At 44.0% G+C, this 20,226-nt stretch overlaps 1 protein-coding gene across 1 annotated transcript in view; it reads left to right on the top strand.

The window, feature by feature from the left end:
• The window catches only part of THSD7B (thrombospondin type 1 domain containing 7B), a 594,761-nt gene extending 574,847 nt beyond the window's left edge, over positions 1–19,914 (top strand). The window contains 6 exon segments of the mRNA XM_040440450.1: positions 2,628–2,723; positions 12,362–12,417; positions 12,419–12,445; positions 14,445–14,634; positions 18,672–18,759; positions 19,460–19,914. Coding sequence (XP_040296384.1) covers positions 2,628–2,723; positions 12,362–12,417; positions 12,419–12,445; positions 14,445–14,634; positions 18,672–18,759; positions 19,460–19,541 — 539 coding nt within the window. The 3' untranslated portion in view covers positions 19,542–19,914.
• The last annotated feature ends 312 nt before the right edge of the window (positions 19,915–20,226 follow it).

The following is a 20,226-nucleotide window of genomic DNA, read 5'->3' as shown; positions in this document are numbered from 1 at the left end:
CGAGAACTGCCTCCTCAAACAGCTGAACGGCAGGGGTGTCGGGTGTCGGGTGTCGGATCCCCGCCGATCAAATAATCAGTATAAAAATCTCGAAAAAAAAACTTTAAGGTATATGCTGGGATTTCCTGACCCTTAGGGCTCATTCAGGCGGCTGTATGCTGTCCGCAAAAATTGCAGATTCGTTGTTTTGCGTATTAGATGCAGACCCATTCACTTCTATTAGGCCCCTTTTATTCCATTACACAGCTCCGCAAAACAAATAAAACATTTTCTATACTTGTTAGTGGCCCCATTGAAGTCTATGGGTCCGCAACATGATGATCTGTCCGCAAAAAACGGATCCGCAGAATGAGCCCTAAGGCTAAACATGCACTGAAAACACAGTGTGAACATCGTCTTACTGAAAGTTTAGGATGAAACTACATGCTTTATATAGATGGAGGGTGGCCCTCGGAATAATCTCCTTTGGTGGCCCTAGTGTACCCCAACATTGTAAGGACATGGGTGCATAAACCGTTTTATTTCTTTTAGAATATCTTAAAGGAGTTTTCTAGAAATTAAATATTAAAGGGGTCGTCTCACTTCAGTAAGTCGCATTTATCATGTAGAGAAAGTTAATACAAGCCACTTACTAATTTATTGTGATTCTCCATATTGCTTCCTTTGCTGGCTGGATTCATTTTTCCATCACATTATACATGGCTCGTTTCCATGGTTACAGACCACCCTGCCATCCATCAGTGGTGGTCGCGCTTGCACAGTATAGGAAAAAGCACCAGCCTATGTGCGCTCCCATGGTCCTGGCCACCAGAGAGGCTGACGCTTTTTCCTATAGTGTGCAAGCGCGACCACCACTGATGGATGGCAGGTGGTCTGTAACCATGGAAACGAGCCATGTATAATGTGATGGAAAAATGAATCCAGCCAGCAAAGGAGGCAATATGGACAACAACAATACATTAGTAAGTGTCTTGTATTAACTTTCTCTACATGATAAATGCATTTTACTGAAGTGAGAGGACCCCTTTAATGGCTTACCCTCAGGATAGGTTGTATCTGATCATTGGGGGTCTTGGTCACTTGATTGCACTGCGCTGCAATACCAAGGACGGCCACTATACAATGTATGGCGCTGTGCATGGGATAGTATGAAGAGGCGGCAGTGATAGAACGCTTCAAAGGCTGATGGGCAGGGGTGATGTAAGTCGTACCCCCACTGATCAGATATAGATGACCTAGTCTAAGCATAGGTCATCAATATTTAATTTCCAGAAAACCCCTTTAAGATACCCTATATATCTCAGTCTTCTAATAGGACTATTTTCCTATAAACTCACTAGTCATTGAGGCTGCAGGTTGTTGCTATAGCACCTGAATTTAAAGTCACACCATTTAGATCTTTACATATCTATGTGTGCATATATCATTACATATTTAAAGGGAATCTCTATTATAAACCAATATTGCTTTGGGTTATGATAGTTCCCCCATTCCCTAAAATCTTAGTAATCTGGGGCGGCGAGATGCTGCGATCTAGAGGCTTCTGTCCAGCTTGCCCGGAGCATGAGAGAGTAGTCACGATCAACCACGGCCTCTGTCTGCTCAAGCACTCCCCCTGCTGGACCCTGTCACATATCTTGCACCCATATATGTAGCTTAAAGGGTAACCGTCCTGTTTTCATAAAAAAAAAAAATATTTTTGCATATGTTACTGCTGCAGCAGCATTATGCATAAAGCAATCTTTAGTTTCTTCCCATACCACTGTTTTCCTTAAGTTTTTCCCTTAGTTACGGCTGTTTAAACATTTACCAATACGAGGACCTTCTCAAGATGGCCCAGTTCTCTGAGGCCAAACTGCTTTCCCTCAGGTCACATACACACTTGCCAGCAGCTCCCTGCCAGCCAATCAGATTGGATTACTGAGAGACACACCTCCTCACTCTGAAGCCTAATGCAGGCATGCAGTGTGAAGGACCGCCCCTCCGTCTTCCTAGCCGGAGACAGATGAGCCCTAGCAATGGTCTTTTAAGGGAGCAGTGGAAAGGGACAGAGGACATTAATGGAAGCTGTTATTAGAAGGTGATTACAGATCTTTAGGCAATCATTGACAGACTAACTCGGGTATACATGTCTAGCTCTAATAAACTAGCAAATAAATAAAAAATATGACAGTTACCCTTTAAGTGGGGAAAATGTATCAGGCGATGGGTTGTCCCTAGCAACCAGTTAGTTTACGTTCCCTTTTTCTTTGCATTTTTTACACTCCCCCCCCCCCCAGGAGGCATTTTTTTAAAGTCGTCAAAGTATTTATTGCCACAATTTCTACTGACGCTGACTTGGCAGCGAAAGCCGCAGCTGAGAGTCAGAACTTGGCAGCGGCGGCCGGTAATAACGGCTGGCATACATTTCGGCTTCTCTCTCGGCCTCACTTAGTGTTCATTAATAATCCAGCTCCGCATTGGAAGCTTTTGCACCTATTTGGCTCCTGCATCATAATTGCCCAGCGCCGATATTAAATTTCGTGAGTCTTTCAGTTCCATCTAATTCAAGCAATTAGTCACCGACAGCTGAGAGTTTCCTGCTTTGGAAAGAGAAGACATGACGTGGCTTGTGTGTTTATTCGCAGGGGGAAAGTGTTTCCGATACTCGTGGAAGATGAGCCCCTGGGTAGATAATAAGAGGACGGTGTGGTGCCAGCGCTCGGACGGAATAAACGTCACAGGTACCGGCGGCTGAGCCTTACTGTACTCGGCGCGATTTATTACCTTCCTGTCTCTTAATCGTTTCTTAATGTCAGGTCTCTCCGGATGGAGATACGGTATGTAATCAGGGCTGCGGCTCTGGAGACGTTCGGTTTCAGGCTTCCAAGTCATTAGTTACTGAGTTATATTTGGAGGAAATGATGACCTGAACAATGGCTCATTATTTGCCCTCTTTCCATATTGGTCACTTTTCAATGTTTCAGATCAACAATGAGCGATGAGCGTGTCCATCCTACACAACTCAAATGTGTTACGAATTTCCCCAAAAATTCTAAAAACTTTTATGATTTTGTCATGCACGAATCGATAAAGATGCGGAGACGTCTCTGGAGGGATCATTTATGGAGTGATTTTTTTTTAAATGTGAAAAAGTAATTGCTCAGGAGCTGCTGCTCAAATCCAGGTAGTTCCATCCAGTGGACAACTGAGTCTAAATTCGCTAGTCACGTGGATATGATCCCTCAGACCTGTTCTGTCTAAACATCGCTTCGAACCAACAGGCTAGAACACGGATCAGCCAGCTTCGGCTCTCCAGCTGTTCAGAAACTACAACTCCCAGAATGCTTCATTCACTTCTGTGGGAGTGAGAAGAGCAGCCGAGCATGTTTGCATGCTGGGAGTTGTAGTTTCACAGCAGCTGGAGTGCGGGAAGGTTGCTGATCCCTGAGCTAGAAGGTCTCAAAAAGCAGCACGTTTTAGAGCATACCAGTCTGGAAAGGGTTCCAAGTAGTGTTGAGCGAATCGAAGTCCGTAAAGTGGGCTTCAATGCAATTCGATTCGCCGCAAAGCCAAATTTCCTCGTGCTTCGATCGTGGTAGCAAATCGATTTTACCTGAAATAGTGTAAAAAAAAAACAAAAAATGTTTTACTTACCTCATCCATTTGCTTGCGACGGGCCGGCCGTTGGCATCTTACTTGAAGATCTTGCATGAAATCCCATGCGCGGTGACGTTTGACGCGACCCCGTCGGGAACAAATGGATGAGGAAAGTATGATTTTTTGTTTTTGGTTTTTATTTTACACTCTGTTATTTATATCAGATACCGTGATCATATATATTGGGGGGGCGCAATCGCCACTCCCTGTCATTGCGCCCACTTCTTACAAAGAAATGAGCTTCCCGAAGCGAATTTTTTGTAAAATTCTGCGAAACAAGCCGAATCGAATTTTTGAACAATTCGTTCATCTCTAGTTACAAAGGCTAAGGCTCCGGGACTCCAGCAAACCACAAAGAGAGCCATTATCCAGCTCTGATGAAGCCTCACGGAAGTGGCTGACCTACAAAAATTTCACCTAGAGCTCATCAATGACTCACCCAGGAGGTGACAAAAGAACCCAGAGGCGCTGAGACTCCAGTGAACCACAGAGAAAGCCATCATCCACAAATGGAGAAAAACTCGGAACAGCCTGCCAAAATGTCACCATTCAAGGTCACGAAAGAAGCCAGACGAACATCTAAAGTATTTAAGGCCTCATTTGCCTCAATTAAAGGTCTGTGTACACAATTCCACAATAAGGCCTCATGCACACGACCGCTGTTGTGCGCATCCGAGCCGCATTTTTTGCGGCTCGGATGCGGACCCATTTACTTCAATGGGGCCGCAAAAGATGCAGACAGCACTCCGTGTGCTGTCCGCATCCGTTGCTCCGTTCCTTGGCCCCGCGAAAAAAATAGAGCATGTCCTATTCTTGTCCGGACAAGAATAGGCATTTCTACAATGGGCCGCCAGTTCCGTTCCGCAAATTGAGGACCGCAAAAAGCGGAACAGTCGTGTGCATGAGACCTAAGAAAGATACTGGGTAAATATGGCATCCATGAAAGAATTGCAAGGCTCAGAAAACTGCCGACTAGAAACATCCAGGGCCGTCTTTAATATTGATTGTACCCTAAGCAAGAATTTCCTTGGGCCCCCTGGGTCCCGCCTTCCCACACCCTAGCATGCAATCACGTCCTCCACCACAACACACACACAAACAAAAATAATCCACACACCTCATAGAGTAGTAAACTTTAATAATGTAAACATAAAGAACTGGTTTACAAATAAGTCCTTAGCTTGACCTATTTACCACCTGTAGCTTTCTCCCACTTCTCCGACCCCCCCCTTTCTCCAACCACCCAGCACCCTTAGGCCTCATGCACACGACCGTTGTTTTGGTCCGCATCTGAGCCGCAGATTTTGCGGCTTGGTTGCGGACCCATTCACTTCAATGGGGCCGCAAAAGATGCGGACAGCACTCCGTGTGCTGTCCGCATCCGTTGCTCCGTTCTGTGGTCCGCAAAAAAAATATAACCTGTCCTATTCTTGTCCGTTTTGCAGACAAGAATAGGCAGTTATATCAATGGCTGTCCGTGCCATTCCGCAAATGGCGGAACGCACACGGCTGCCACCCGTGTTTTGCGGATCGCAAAACACACACCGGTCGTGTGCATGAGTCCTTACTCACATAAAACAATATATATATATATATTATAGCTCACAGTGAATTACTGTAAATACTTACAGTTCTGAAGACTCCAGCGGGCTCAGGATCAGTGCTCTGGGCAGCTGGGCGGAGGGCTGGAAGTGGGCACTGCTCTGAAGTTCAGGAAGGAGACCGGGGCTCGGCTCACCTTAGTGTTGCAGTGCCTCCGCGTGACGTCACGGCGCGCGGCATACGCAAAGGGCAGGGGAGATCGGGAGGAGGAGCAAGCAAGTACCATATTATTCACCCCATAAGACGCACTGGCCCATAAGACGCACCTAGGTTTTAGAGGAGGAAAATAAGAAAAAAAAAAATTCATTACACCTCAGGTCAGACCACCAATCAGACCCCCAATGTTAATCAGACTTAAGCTCACAGCACCAATCAGATCCCCAATGTTAATAAGACCTCAGATCAGAGCCCAATATAAAGTAGACCCCCAATCAGACCTCAGATGAGACCCCCATGACTAATATCAGTCCTCCATGCCTCATATCAGCCCCCAGCCATATTTAATTAGCCCCCAGACATATGTAATCAGCCCCCAGCCATATATAATCAGCCCCCAGCCACAATGCAGCAGCCCCCAGCCTCAGATCACCAAAAAAATAAAGCACTTACCTCTCCTGCTCCTGGACGCCGCTGCTCCTCACCGTCCGCGATCTTCTTCCTCCTGCTGTCGGCTGTGCTCTGTGAACCGAGGCACAATGCACACAGCCTTCACAGCTGACAGCGGAGGACCAGGAAGCGGTGAGTACAGAGCTTTCACCGCTTCCTGGTCCTCCGGTACTAATGAGCGCTTCCATAATGGAAGCGCTCATTAGTATTAACCCCATAAGACGCAGGGGCATTTTTACTTTGGGGGGGAAAAAGTGTGTCTTATGGGGCAGTGGCCAGCGGGGCTCAAGAGGCAGCTGCCTTTGGCACCTCAGGAGCAACTGGGCCCGGGGCAGCTGCCCCTTTTTCCCCGCGTTAAAGACGGCCCTGGAAACATCACAAAGGCTCATCTTGAATTTGCAAAAAAAATTAAATCTAGATGACATCCAAGACTTTTGGAATAATGTTCTGTGGAAGTCAAAGGTGGAACATTTTGGAAGACATGGGTCCCATTACATCTGGTGTAATACTAACACTGGATTCCACCATAAGAACCTCACACCAACACTCAGACATGGTGGTGGGAGTGTGATGGCCTGGACAACTTGTCATCATTGATGGAACCATGAATTCTGCTCTCTGTTGCAAAATCCTGAAGGGAAATGTCCTCTCATCAGTTCATGACCTAAAACTCTAGCCCAACCTTGGTCATGCACCCTGACAATGATCTGAAGAAAAAGCAAGTCCACCTGGAAATGGGCAAAAGAGACAAGAGGAAGGTTTTGGAGTCCTTGTTTGAATCCCTTTCAGATGATTTTCTAATATCTTAAAAAGGCAGTTCATGCCTGAAAACCTTCCATCGGAAGCAAATTAAAGCAATTCTGCCAGAACTAAACCAATTATTAGGGTTAGGGGGCAATTACTTTTTTACATGGATGATATGGGTTTTGAATAAATCTTTACCTTCAGTTACTGGAATGATCATTTAAATTCTAGATTTTGGGTTTCCTTGTCTTTATTTTGTCTTTTGTATTAAAATGAGTTAGATCTGAAGTGTGACAAAGTAGCAAAAATGCAAGAAATTGGGTGAGGGGCAAACACATTTTCTCAGCCTTGTACCACCCCAGGTTTGTATGTGGCACTATAGCAATTTTATTTTACATGCTCAATGACTCCCTGCCAAGCAGAGTGCCCCCGTACAATGGCAGCCAGCCACAATGTTCCCTAATAGTTGCAGCAGTCACAGTGCCCCCTACAGGCGGAGTGACCCTAATATAAACTTTGTACTAGGACACCCCCACTGATGATGAGAACAGAGGCCCCATAGCCATATCTGAAAGGAGTGGCAGGTCAGGCAAGCGATGGTGCTGTACATGGCTATCTTCAGCAGTCCCATAGACACGGAAATGGGACCCCCATTTTTAGGATCAGAGGGGGTCACAGAGATAGAATCCCCCACCGATCAGCTACATGGCTTTCAAATGTAGCACAACTCCGTTAAATACATTTTTAGGCCTCGCCCCTCCTAGTAAAGTATGCTCACTTTTTCAACTCTTGGCAAGTACGATGCAAAATGAGAAATCTTTTTTGTGTGCAAACTATGAATTTTGGGGCTCAGTTTATGTAAAAATGTAAGTTCCTTCAGTTTTATTATGGCTATGCCACTGATGGTGCCCCCTAAAATGCTAATTTACCACAGTATCCCTTTAACTGTACAAGCCAAAATGACTTGGTAACAGTGGCAGGCAGAGTGTCCCCATAACAATGCTAAAGTTCTTCCTAAAAAAAGAAGCAGCCACAATGTTCCTGACAGTACAACCCTACATCTAACACAGGAAGGAGGTTTCCTGGTCATCAGATCCTTATGCGTGACCTCCTCTTCTGTGCCAGAAGTTGCGTTATCTTCTCAAGCCTAGATAACTCTTTAAAGAACCTCTGTCAGCATGATCAACCCTATTAAACCAGACATATAGCCTGGTAGGGTTGATCATGCTAAGTAAAACAATATACGCCTTTCCTCTTTAATAAGTGCAGAAGTATATTATTTTTTATATTTATGTAAGTTAGGTATTTGGAGCACCAGGGTGCTGACCATAGTGCTAGGAGCACTGCTAGCTCAATCTCCCCTGTGTTCTCTGTACCCCTACCCTTCTCCTTTGGGTGCATTCACACGTCAGTATTTTTACCTTTCCAGATAAACGTTCCTGTTTTTTGCGGATCCGAAAATCTGGATGACATGAGGATGCTTTTAGCATGTCATCCGATTTTTTGACGGATCCATTGACTAGAATGGGATGACGGAACGCAAAATCGGACAAATAGTAGGACAGGGTATATTTTTTTTCCAGGATCCGAATAACGGAACCCACGGAACGGAATCACGGAATCGGAGAGCACCATGAGTGCTCTCCGATTATTTGCGGATTCCATTGAAAATGAATGGATCCGCATAACGTTCCGTTTTTAATCGGAACGGATGCGGAACACCAAAACGGATGTGTGAATGGACCCTTAGACTGACAGTGCTGGATATAGGAAAGGCCCTGCCAAATATGCATTATATAATTCATAGAGAATGGGCTGTTGCGTAGCAAATATAAAAATGAAGGCCCTTTCAGGAGCTGCTTGTCTAGCACACACCTAGCCACCCAGGAAATAAGGTCCTGTAACTCCATCCCCTGTGCGGGTTCTCACCATTCATTCTAAGGGCTCATGCACACGCCGTATGCATTTTGCGGTCCGCAAAAAATGGATCCACAAAGAATACGGATTTCTGTATTTTACGGAACGGAACAGCTGGCCCCTAATAGAACAGTCCTATCCTTGTCCATAATGCGGCAATAATAGCACATGTTCAATCCTTTTGCGGAACGGACATACGGACACGGAATGCACATGGAGTAACTTCCGTTTTTTTGGAGGACCCATTGAAATGAATGGTTCCGTATACGGTGCGCAAAAAAAAAAAAACGGAAAAAAAATACGTTTGTGTGCATGAGTCCTAATGGGGAGGAGACCAACCTGGAATGGTTCCCCTCTCTACAGGGGCCCATTAACAGCATCATTAGATGGCTCTATGGCACGTACGCCCTTAATGTACACAACCATTGGGGGTTCATAGAGGGCCCATAATGGACGCCGTGTCGGAAACGATTTTACACATGGCCTACTCCATATGTATTGTGCCCCTGCGGCACTAGGAAAATGAACCGCTAATGGCGAACGCTTTATCTGAGCACGAAAATACACCTTCACCAAATTTCAACCCCGTTATGTTTGTGTTTAAAACTTTGCTAATATTGTCTATTAAAATAATCATCATTTTATGAATATTCCAGTCATTTTTCGCAAGCTGCCAGGTGCGGTTATTAACAAATTCCTATTCAAGTGGGAAAAGCATAAAAGTACATGCAAAAAGACTAGATAAAATCCAAATAAATGGAAATTGAATAAAATAACCAGCATTTATAGAACATTTCTTCCCCAGAGGCGCGCAATTAGACTTGGAGAATAAGTAACATATTCTGAAGAATTTACAGAAGTTAATATCATTGGGAAAAAAAACTACCAAAAAGTGAAAACAGACGTAAAAGGAAGCTAAGATGACAAGTAATGTAGAGTAGAGCTTCCCCTTTAAAGACAACCTGTCAGCAGGATCAACCGTATTAACCCAAACACAACGCCTGGTAGGGTTGATCCTGCTGATCAATTGTCTTATGAAAATCGATTGTGCGATTCCCTTGAAAAAAAAAATCTTTATCCACATAAGGGCTTCAGTGCACTGAATGGCTGGCACTTCAGCGCCTCCACTTTCCCATGATGGCCCCACCCCATGGAAGGGGCTTTATAGCTTCCCTGATTTCACCAGCAGCCACCAATAGTTGGAGCTAACTCCATACATAATAGGGGCGCTCCCATTGTCTTCTATACTAACTCTAGCTATCCATAGGCGATGAGCTCCCCCTAGTGGTGGCTGTATTACAGCCGGAATGCTAGACTTTATAAAGACAGAAAAGTAGAGCTACGTTCTAGAATTTTGGACCTAAAAACTAAATGCTGGAAAACTTTGAATCTCATGGGAGGTTTTAACTACATAGGAATGGAGGGCGAATTGTAGGTGGATTTTTGGATTTAATGTTAAAGGGTTTTTCCGAACCCGAAAATGACCTACCCAAATGTCCAGGCCCCTCACACAGATTGTACTTACCTCGCTCCCTGGCACCCACGTTGCTCCTGATGCCCGCACGGCCGCCGCTGCATCTCCCCATCGCGTAGATTAAAACATCCGTCGACAGGGGGAGCAGCCAATAGCAGGCCGCGACGTGGACGAGCCTCCCTAGCATCATGGGAGATGCAGCAGTGGCCGTGTGGGCAACAGTCGCGATGTGGGTGACGGGGAGCATGTAAGTACAATCTGTGTGAGGGACCTGGGCATTTGGGGGGGGGGGAGGCATTTTTTTAGTTTTTAATGCGTTTCTAAAATCCTGTAGATGTATCCATTCTCCTGCATTGCGTCATCAGACTGACCTTTTTTTTTTCAGGATGTTTTTGGAATTTGGAGCATTGGGTTTATTTGCAGTCCTATATAAAACCACTCAATTACTGATTTAAAAGGGCTGTCCCATGAAAAATATTCTACAGTTTTCAAATCAGCACCTGGATCTGAATACTTTTGTAACAGCATTTAATTGCAAATTTTGTAAAGCCACTGAGTTATTCAATAAAATGTATCTCTATGGCGCCACTGGGTGTTTGGTCTTCTCATTTCTTTGTCCTGCTCACTGAGATGGTCGCACATGCTCAGTTTCATCCTTCAACTGCCTCCTGAGCTGTGATAGGGAGAGAAAGGACACGCCCCCTGAGCTGTGATAGGGAGAGAGCTCAGACACGCCCCCCTGAGCTGCAGCAGAAAAGACCCTCCCCTTGAGCTGCCAGCTTATTTATTTATTTATGCACTTATATAGCGCTACTATATTCCGCAGAGCCACGTGCTGCCCCATTGGATATAAAGCTAGCAGAGTAATTGGAGCAATGACTGGGGAGATCTCTGGATCCATGTGAGGTGCAGGGCTGGTTCTAGCTTTGTTAGAAAGAGATTGTCATGTACTATATTTTACATTAGTCATGGTATGGCCCCTTTAATTCCCATTATCCTGCAGATTGCGAGCTTCCTCTGCGGTTGTATCCCAGACATATTTATTCCATCCATCAGATGGGCAGTTGCCAAGAACTGCAGATTAATTTATGATTTATGATAAATAGGCTGTAATTATGACTCTGGAGAAATTCCTGGATCATTCCTGCCAGTCCGCTCATGATGGGAACTAACCTGTATTACTTATATAGGGATGCCATATGTCGCAGTGTTCTTAGATTCCTGGACTGGTATTTCATACATTTTGAACAGAAATTAATATCAAACGACTTTTATAGAATTCACGTATTTTCAGGAATGTGCTGACAGTTTAATGTAGCACTGCTTAGTTGTCACCACTAGGGGGCATCTGTACAACGCTCTAGGTGAACAGGATTAAAGCTGTCTATAGAGTGCCCCCCCTAGTGGTGGCAGCAGGCAGCCAAGTATGTGTATGGCAGAACAGAGGAACGGTGCTGTGTACTGATGATGGTGAGCAGCATAACCTTGCTCTAAACCATTCGCATTTCTTATTTTGCACAAACTTTCATTAATTGTGATACTCCTGACTCCAGAATCAAGCCTGATTTTTTTAAAGTTTTTTTTTTGTGGATAGACTTTTTAATTTCATCATGACTTAGGTCAAGTTCAGATGTGGCAGATTTGTAGTGTGTTTTCCTGCACTCAATTTGCCATAGATTTACGATGAGATCCAAGGAAGAATTATTTAGAACTTGCCCTCAAGCTCCACGCCAAGGCTGCATTTAGGATGCCCCCTGCTGGTCGGCTGTAGGAAAAGCAGTATAAACTAAAAAGTTGCATCTCCTGCAATGACACCCATGATGTGATGAGGTTTTAGGGGTGCGCCTGTCAGCACTGGTATATACTAAACCTGTGTGCCTTGTGTTTCCAGGTTCTGTATCTTTAATTTCTAGGCACCTATTATGATACATACATTATACAATGTTGCGGTGTTACATTATACAATGTTGCAGTGTTACATTATACAATGTTGCGGTGTTACATTATACAATGTTGCGGTGTTACATTATACAATGTTGCGGTGTTACATTATACAATGTTGCGGTGTTACATTATACAATGTTGCGGTGTTGTAAAATATTCTGAATTTGTTGTCTTCCCATGAATAAATGCTAATAATGTTTCCTCCTCTATGATAACCGCTCGCACCGCCATCCTCCTCCTCACCTTGCCGTATAATACAGAATATAATGGAATATTTGCAGCAGGCACACTATCATTGATTTCTGCTCCTCACCAGCACAAAACACATCCAGGGTGGAGAACGTTCCGCACAGGGTTTTCACGTAGAGATGGGGTGGGGGCAGGTGAAGATGGTGGCTTAAATAATATGGGATATTGATGTTTTTCTCCTTGCAGGAGGCTGCTCCTCCAATTTCCGGCCGGCAGCTGTTCGACACTGCGATCCACCCTGCAAAAAAACCATTTTCTTATTGCATGCAGGTAACCTACTTATAGAAAGGAACACCACATAACCAGCCTGGTCTGTGAAGAAATACATTCCAATGGCATTGTCTTGTGAAAGGATATAGTGCCCCCTAGTGGAGATTCGCGGTATAAGGCAATTCAAATGATCCTGTAGTAGGATATTCATTCCAAGGGGATGGCAGCCTTTAACGGATTGTGTAAAAGTGACTGCTCACCATTGCATTTCGGCTGTCTCAGGAGAGACTGGTCTCATCTCTCACTTGCACAAGCTTAAAGGTTTCAAAAACATAGCTGCTTTCTTTTAAAACAGCACCGCACTTATCATCAGGATGTGTGCGGTATTGGTGCTCAGTCCCATTCTCTTCTATAGAGCTGAATTGCAATACCACACACAGCCTTTGGATAGGTGCGGCACTGTTTTTTTTTTTAAGAAACCCCTTTTAATACACAGTCAAGCCTATCTAGGAAATAAATAAAATAAAGCTAACCATAAATTAAAGGGGTTGTATGCTTTCTTCCATAAGCAATGTTATTCTTGTCCATGGGTTGAGCGGCAACACCAGACACAGTTCGGTGGCGCTATTTCTGGAGGAGTAGCCATGTTTTTCTAGGCCTCAGATGTCACATGGTTAGAGCTCATTTGTTAGGTCACATGTCTGTTGGAGGAAGATCTAAGAGGCATACAATCCCAAGAAGGAACCACCAGAATATGGGTGTGAATGGTGAAGAAAATTGCATGTACCTGAAAAGAAGTACAAGAGAAGAAATGGAAATTATTTACAAAGTTTCTCAACTTAATGTGTAGATTTTTGCTATGATTTTTTATATTTTTTTCAAAAGTGGAGAATTATTTGAAATGGTTCCAATGTGCAACACAGAAAAATATGGCTGTGATATTCCAATAACGGCTCCACACCTGTCCATGGGTTGTATCTGGCATTCCAGTTTAGCTCCATTGTAGTAAGTGGTGCTGAAATATACACAGTATCAGACCACACAAAACCTGTGGACAGTGGTGGTGCTGTTTTTGGAAAATAACAGACATCCTTTTTGGTGTCCAATAGTTACCCCACCAGATTACCAGAGGCTCCTCTAGTTGTCCTAGAATCTTACAAATCGTGGGCCATGAAGCCCAGCTGGAGACCACCCCATTTGGAGGTGGCTTCGGAGCTCATCACTGACCACTAGGGTCTTAATCGATGATTCACCTATGAACTATTATACCTTAGTGATTACATGTCCTGCAGGTGGATGTGTCCCGTGGTCTTTTTAGGTGGAGCATGGGCCCTTGGAATCACTGTGGTCACAAGGTATATCCTGATTATCTTGTGATGCCATATTTGGGTTTCTACACAATGGATCTTATGACCCTACACAGGTGACCACCCATTCATTTGGATTCAGATACAGTACGACCCTGGTGGCTCCTCAACCATAATCAATGCATTTCAAAAAGGGGGATTCGAATGGGATGCCAAGACTTTTGTAAATGGGTGGATGATGCTGGGTGAACTTCAAGCCTTTTCTAATCAAATCACGTTGCTTGGAAATAGATACTGGCGTTTGATACAGACATAGGCATGCTGGGCATGTTATAGGGAAGTGTTTGGCAAGTGGTCTGCAGTCCTTTGAAGGCCCAGGATGACCCCTTTAATATGCTGTGTTTATGTGCTTTCCCTTATTTATTGATACCTGTTGTTTGGTCATCCAAGTCTTGTCTTGCTTTATATTCATGACATGGAAAGCGCAGCACATGAATCCGACCATCAATAACCCCAAACCAGAAAAGCCGCCTGTGGTCTATCATCCTTATCGATCAGCCCCACAGAGAAATCAATGATCCCTCTTTATACTTCAGCTCGAGCTGCAGTCAACGTTTATTGAACTCAGCCGATAAAAATGTCTCCTCTGTAGGTGGTTGAGGGCTCGTGTGTATGACGCCAGAATGTTCGCCTAGTTTATGTCTGATGGTCTATCATTGCCGATTGTCAAGCTGTTTTTTTTGGTTCTGCAGAGTGGAGTCTGTGGCTGCGAGAGCGGGTACACACAGATCATGAGATCTAGCGGGGTTCTCGACTACTGCTTGAAGGTCCCGGGCATCGAGTCCAAGAAGGCCGATGTGAAAACATTCATTCCAAAGAGCAAACCCATCAACTCCAAACTCCCGGAGATATTCAACTGGTCCATTCAGCTATTTGACCAAGGCAAGTATGGGAGAAAAAAATACATTTATGGGTACATAGTAACCCACAAAAAAATCTCACTGCTTCCTTTGGTACCGTATGTGCAAATGTATACAAGTTACTTTTTTGCTTTTTGTTGCATTTTTTATGAGTTGGAGGAGTTTTCTGGTAACGTTAACCAATCAGATGACAGAATAGCTGCAGCTGCCTGTCCCTCCTCCCTGCCAACTGTTTACTGTCTTACACTAGATGGATTTTTTTTAGGGTTAAGGAGGTTTCTAAACATATATCATATAAGAAAATGAATCAGGCAGTATGGGTGTTGACCCCAGTCCACCCCATGCAGTGTAGACTATATGTATGTAGGAAGTGATTGACAACTGCACTTCCGATCTCTGCAAGTTAGCCCTTGAAACAACACAGTCAACTTTTAAAGGCTATATCCACCTTCGCAAATAAATTTGTTTTATTTCCTCAATGCATATAAAGTGGAAAATGGAGCAACTTTGCTCTGGGCCAGGGAACAGCAACCTCCGGCACTCCAGCTATTCTGAAACTACAACTCCCAGAATCCTCCTTTCACTTCTATGGGAGTTACAAGAACATGCTGGGAGTTGTAGTCTTACAGCAGCTGGAGTGCTGAAGGTTGCTGATCCCTGCTCTACTCATTCTTTAAAAATGTTCTATAGGGACTTATGTGTCTCCATGGTAACAGACAACAAACAAGCTCTGTGTAGTCTGATCCTGCAGTCATACTCTGATCTATCTGTCTTTTCCTCTGGCTAACCTACCAAATGTCCAGATGGAAGACAGCATGAGCCTGCAGACTGTAGGATTACACTACACAGAGTTTGTTTGCTGTCTGTTACCATGGAGACACATAATCTGCATAGGACCTGTAGGCAAAAAAACTATAGGAAATGTGCTTTAGGCCTCCTGCACACGACCGTTGTGTGCACCCGTGGCCGTTGTGCCGTTTTCCGTTTTTTTTCGCGGACCCATTGACTTTCAATGGGTCCGTGGAAAAATCGGAAAATGCACCGTTTTGCAGCCGCATCCGTGATCCGTGTTTCCTGGCCGTGAAAAAAATATGACCTGTCCTATTTTTTTCACGGCCAACGGTTCACGGACCCATTCAAGTCAATGGGTCCGTGAAAGAACACGGATGCACACAAGATTGGCATCCGCGTCCGTGATCCGTGGCCGTAGGTTACTTTTTATACAGACGGATCCGCTGATCCGTCTGCATAAAAGCTTTTTCAGAGATGAGTTTTCACTTCGTGAAAACTCAGATCCGACAGTATATTCTAACACAGAGGCGTTCCCATAGTGATGGGGACGCTTCTAGTTAGAATATACTGAGAACTGTGTACATGACTGCCCCCTGCTGCCTGGCAGCCCCTGATCTCTTACAGGGGGCTGTGATCCGCACAATTAACCCCTCAGGTGCTGCACCTGAAGGGGTTAATTGTGCATATCATAGCCCCCTATAAGAGATCAGGGGCTGCCAGGCAGCAGGGGGCAGTCATGTACACAGTTTGTAGTATATTCTAACTAGAAGCGTCCCCATCACTATGGGAACGCCTCTGTGTTAGAATATACTGTCGGATATGAGTTTCACGATGTAACCTCATATCCGACAGTATAGTCTAACATAGAGGCGTTCCCATGGTGATGGGGACGCTTCAAGTTAAAATATACCATCGGATTGGAGAAAACTCCGATCTTATGGTATATCAACTCCTGACTTTACATTGAAAGTCAATGGGGGACGGATCAGTTTGAAATTGCACCATATTGTGTCAACGTCAAACGGATCCGTCCCCATTGACTTGCATTGTAATTCAGGACGGATCCGTTTGGCCAGGCAGACACCAAAACGACTGTTTTTTCATGTCGTGGATCCTCCAAAAATCAAGGAAGACCCACGGACGAAAAAACGGTCACGGATAACGGACCTACGGACCCCGTTTTTGCGGACCGTAAAAAAAAACGGTCGTGTGCATGAGGCCTTATGTTTATGTTGTTTTTTTTTACATTTATTGGGAAAATGTAAAAATTAATTGTGAAGATGTATTATATGGCCTATAAGTCACTGCAGACTCCAGTAATGCATTCACTAGGGTTAACCATTTTATATTAACAATGCCGGCCCTGTGAAAGGACCCCCGGGGCTGCGCTGTAATAGCTTCCGTCAGGGCTAGCCTTAGGGCAAAACTATACTATAGAGAAAAAGCTTGGTGTACAGTCACAAATAAGCAGCGGAACCCTTATCCAGGAGTAGGTTCAGTCTCCTTAAGGCCTCATGCACACGACCGTATGGCTTTTTCAGTGTTTTGCGGTCCGTTTTTCACGGATCCGTTGTTCCGTTTTTTGTTTCCGTTGTGTTTCCGTTTCTGTTCCGTTTTTCCGTTCCGTTTTTCCGTATGGCATATACAGTATACAGTAATTACATAGATGAAATTGGGCTGGGCATAACATTTTCAATAGATGGTTCAGCAAAAAACGGAACAGAAACGGAAGACATACGGATGCATTTCCATATGTGTTCCGTTTTTTTTGCGGACCCATTGACTTGAATGGAGCCAAGCACCGTGATTTGCGGACAAGAATAGGACATGTTCTATCTTTTCACAGGACGGAAATACTGAAATACTGAAACGGAATGCACACGGAGACACTTCAGTATTTTTTGCTGAACCATTGAAATGAATGGTTCAGTATATGTTCCGCATACTGAACTACAAAAACGGCCAGTATACTGAACGCAAAATACTGTCGTGTGCATGAGCCCTAAAACTGTCAAATCCACAAGCAATTTCAGGGACCGCGCTGATATCAGCAGTTTAAGACACAGTGCAGACTCGACACTCGATCCAACAGATGGTTGTTCACATTCCACTCCTATGGACCTCTCCTGCAGCGTCTTGCCACCAACCGAAACTTTCAATACATAGCGCCAATACCTTCACAAAGAAAAGAAGCACATGGCGCAATACCCAAGTGATAAAGTAAGTATACAATTTATTGTACTTACAAAATTCAAGGAGTGAAAAGCATTTCATAAAAACGCGCCCGACCCGGGTTTCGCCTTAGGCTTCGTCAGGGGCTAAGGGAATGGACTCCCTCAGAACAGGTGTTATATATCCTTCCATGATTGCTCTGGGACAGCACCCCACCCCCCTAACATCCGGAGGGAGGTAACATATATTAAATCAGGAATACTAAACTATACAAAAATATCACATATAATAATACCCTAAAACCAATACATTTCCAGTACAATACCCACATGCTATTCGCATGGACAGTATAAAAAATATTTTAAAAAATGTATTAAATTTTTTTTTTTTACACAAACTACGCAACCTGCACTTATGACATACAGGCTGCCTTCATATCCCATTCAATGTTAAGGCCATGTGGTAACAAGGATGAAATGCTTTTCACTCCTTGAATTTTGTAAGTACAATAAATGGTATTGCGCCATGTGCTTCTTTTCTTTGTGAAGGTATTGGCGCTATGTATTGAATGTTTCGGTTGGTGGCAAGACGCTGCAGGAGAGGTTCATAGGAGTGGAATGTGAACAACCATCTGTTGGATCGAGTGTCGAGTCTGCACTGTGTCTTAACTGCTGATATCAGCGCGGTCCCTGAAATTGCTTGTGGACAAAACTATACTATGACCATAACAATCTGTACTACAATGATCACTGAAGGAACATGGAGGGGGAAAAAAAATATAACTTTTTCTTATCTTTATACCCAAAATTAGCTGTGTCCTTGGTGGCTTAGCTGAAACTGGTAGAAAAATAGCAGATTATCTTTGTGACAAGGAGATATCACAAAAGGTCAAGTTCAAGCAGACACATTAGGATCCTATGAAGCGTGTCTAGAAGAAGCTTCAGCTCTCATTTTTTATAATGCAGATCCCAATGGTGATTGCAAAGTTCAATTGCATAAGACACTGCAAAGAGAACTCCGCAAAGCCAATTTTATACTCCGTCAGGTCCAGAGTTGTCCCCATTTTTGTTGACTTCTCCTGTTTCTCATTTGCAGATGGAAGGGTGAGTCTCTGGGTCTACGTTGTATGTGTCGGGAGCTTCCTCATCTTGGTTTTCCTCATCATTATTTCTTATCTAGTCTGGTAAGTAGTTTTTAGTACATTTTTTGGCTCTTTACAGGACAAGAGGTGGTTTCCACATGAAAGGCATTTATGGGATATTCATAGGATATTCCAAAAATGTCTAACTGGTCCAGGCCACCGCTCTGTTCCATCTATGTCTGCATCTGCTGGTGGCCTCACCTGGTAAATTCCAGAAGATTCTCATTTTGCCTCCCCATAGGTGGAGGATCCTGAGGTGAGACCACGCTCTAGCAGATTCTCTTTTGGGAAAACCCCATTAAGGGTCCAGTATTTCTAACCATTTAGAACAGTGGACCATCTCATTGTCCCATTTCTTTTTAAATGTTTTGTATCTTGGAGATGCTGAGGAGGAGAACCGCTGTCAGATAGGATGATCCTTCTGATGGCTTTCACTTCCCATTTCTGCAAGTCGCAAAATCATACAATTCTTACAATTCTCCAAGCTCCAACATGTTGTGCATGCAGCATCCCAAAAATTCAATGCTGTCATAGACATTCATCCAAATTGCCATTAAATGTCCACATCTTAAGTAGCTTGAATAGGAACATTTATATAGTATATGTTAACATGTAGACATTGATGTTGCCGGTGATTTGGATCCCACTGGTTCACCGTCTACATATTTACATCACTGGCTGGAGAGTCTTTTCTGGATTTCTTCTGGTAGTTAATTGGTATTTTCTCTTTTTCACCTTGCAGCAAAAAGCCACCAGAACCAAAAACTGTATTTCCTCAGCAAAAGCCCCTCACCTTGGCCTATGACGGAGATTTTGACATGTGACTTACATCTACATGATGGAGCCTTGATATTCAGCTGCCTTAACTGCTCCTCTGTATGAGAAGATGGCATCCTCCCAAGGTTTAAAAAAAATAATAAAAATTAAAGCAGTTGAAATCTAAATTTGTCCTGTAGGAATCGGCATTGAAACGAAGTATGAGACAATATGGAAGATGTGGAATGGAGTACCGGTGGCTCGTACCCTATTTGGCTCTGTGGACTCTGGCTCACTTTGGACTCTTGTGAACCAAGAGGAAAAATTGCAAGATCGGTTTCAATGCATCTTGATCCACAGGATGAGGTTTTGATGCCCAGTTAAACCATTTTAGGCACAAAATGTCACTTGACCTTTGTGGCCAGGTGATGAGTGAATCTGAAACGGTCTGCAGTCATGTTCCCCTCTAATGGTGCCCTTCCAAACCAGTCGCAACATTGGTAGAGTTTTCCACTATGGTGCACCTCATGCCATGTAATAATAGCCATCTTAGATGGAGTTTGCAGATCCTCCTGCTTCTCTGCGGCAGGCTGCATACATCTCTGCACAGTCTTCTCTGTAAACTGTAATCACACTACGCTTTCCTTACAACACAAAAGGAGAAAACTGAGAAGTTCTGGCAGTGGCTACAGATGCCAAGGAGACAGAACAGGAGCTTTATGAGGATTTGCACAGACTGCATCTGGGAAGCAG

This window comes from Bufo bufo, chromosome 7 (assembly GCF_905171765.1).
Source record: "Bufo bufo chromosome 7, aBufBuf1.1, whole genome shotgun sequence".
Lineage (NCBI taxonomy): Eukaryota > Metazoa > Chordata > Amphibia > Anura > Bufonidae > Bufo > Bufo bufo.
The sequence above is the reverse complement of the archived record's forward strand: the minus strand, read 5'-3'. Positions and strand labels throughout refer to the sequence as shown.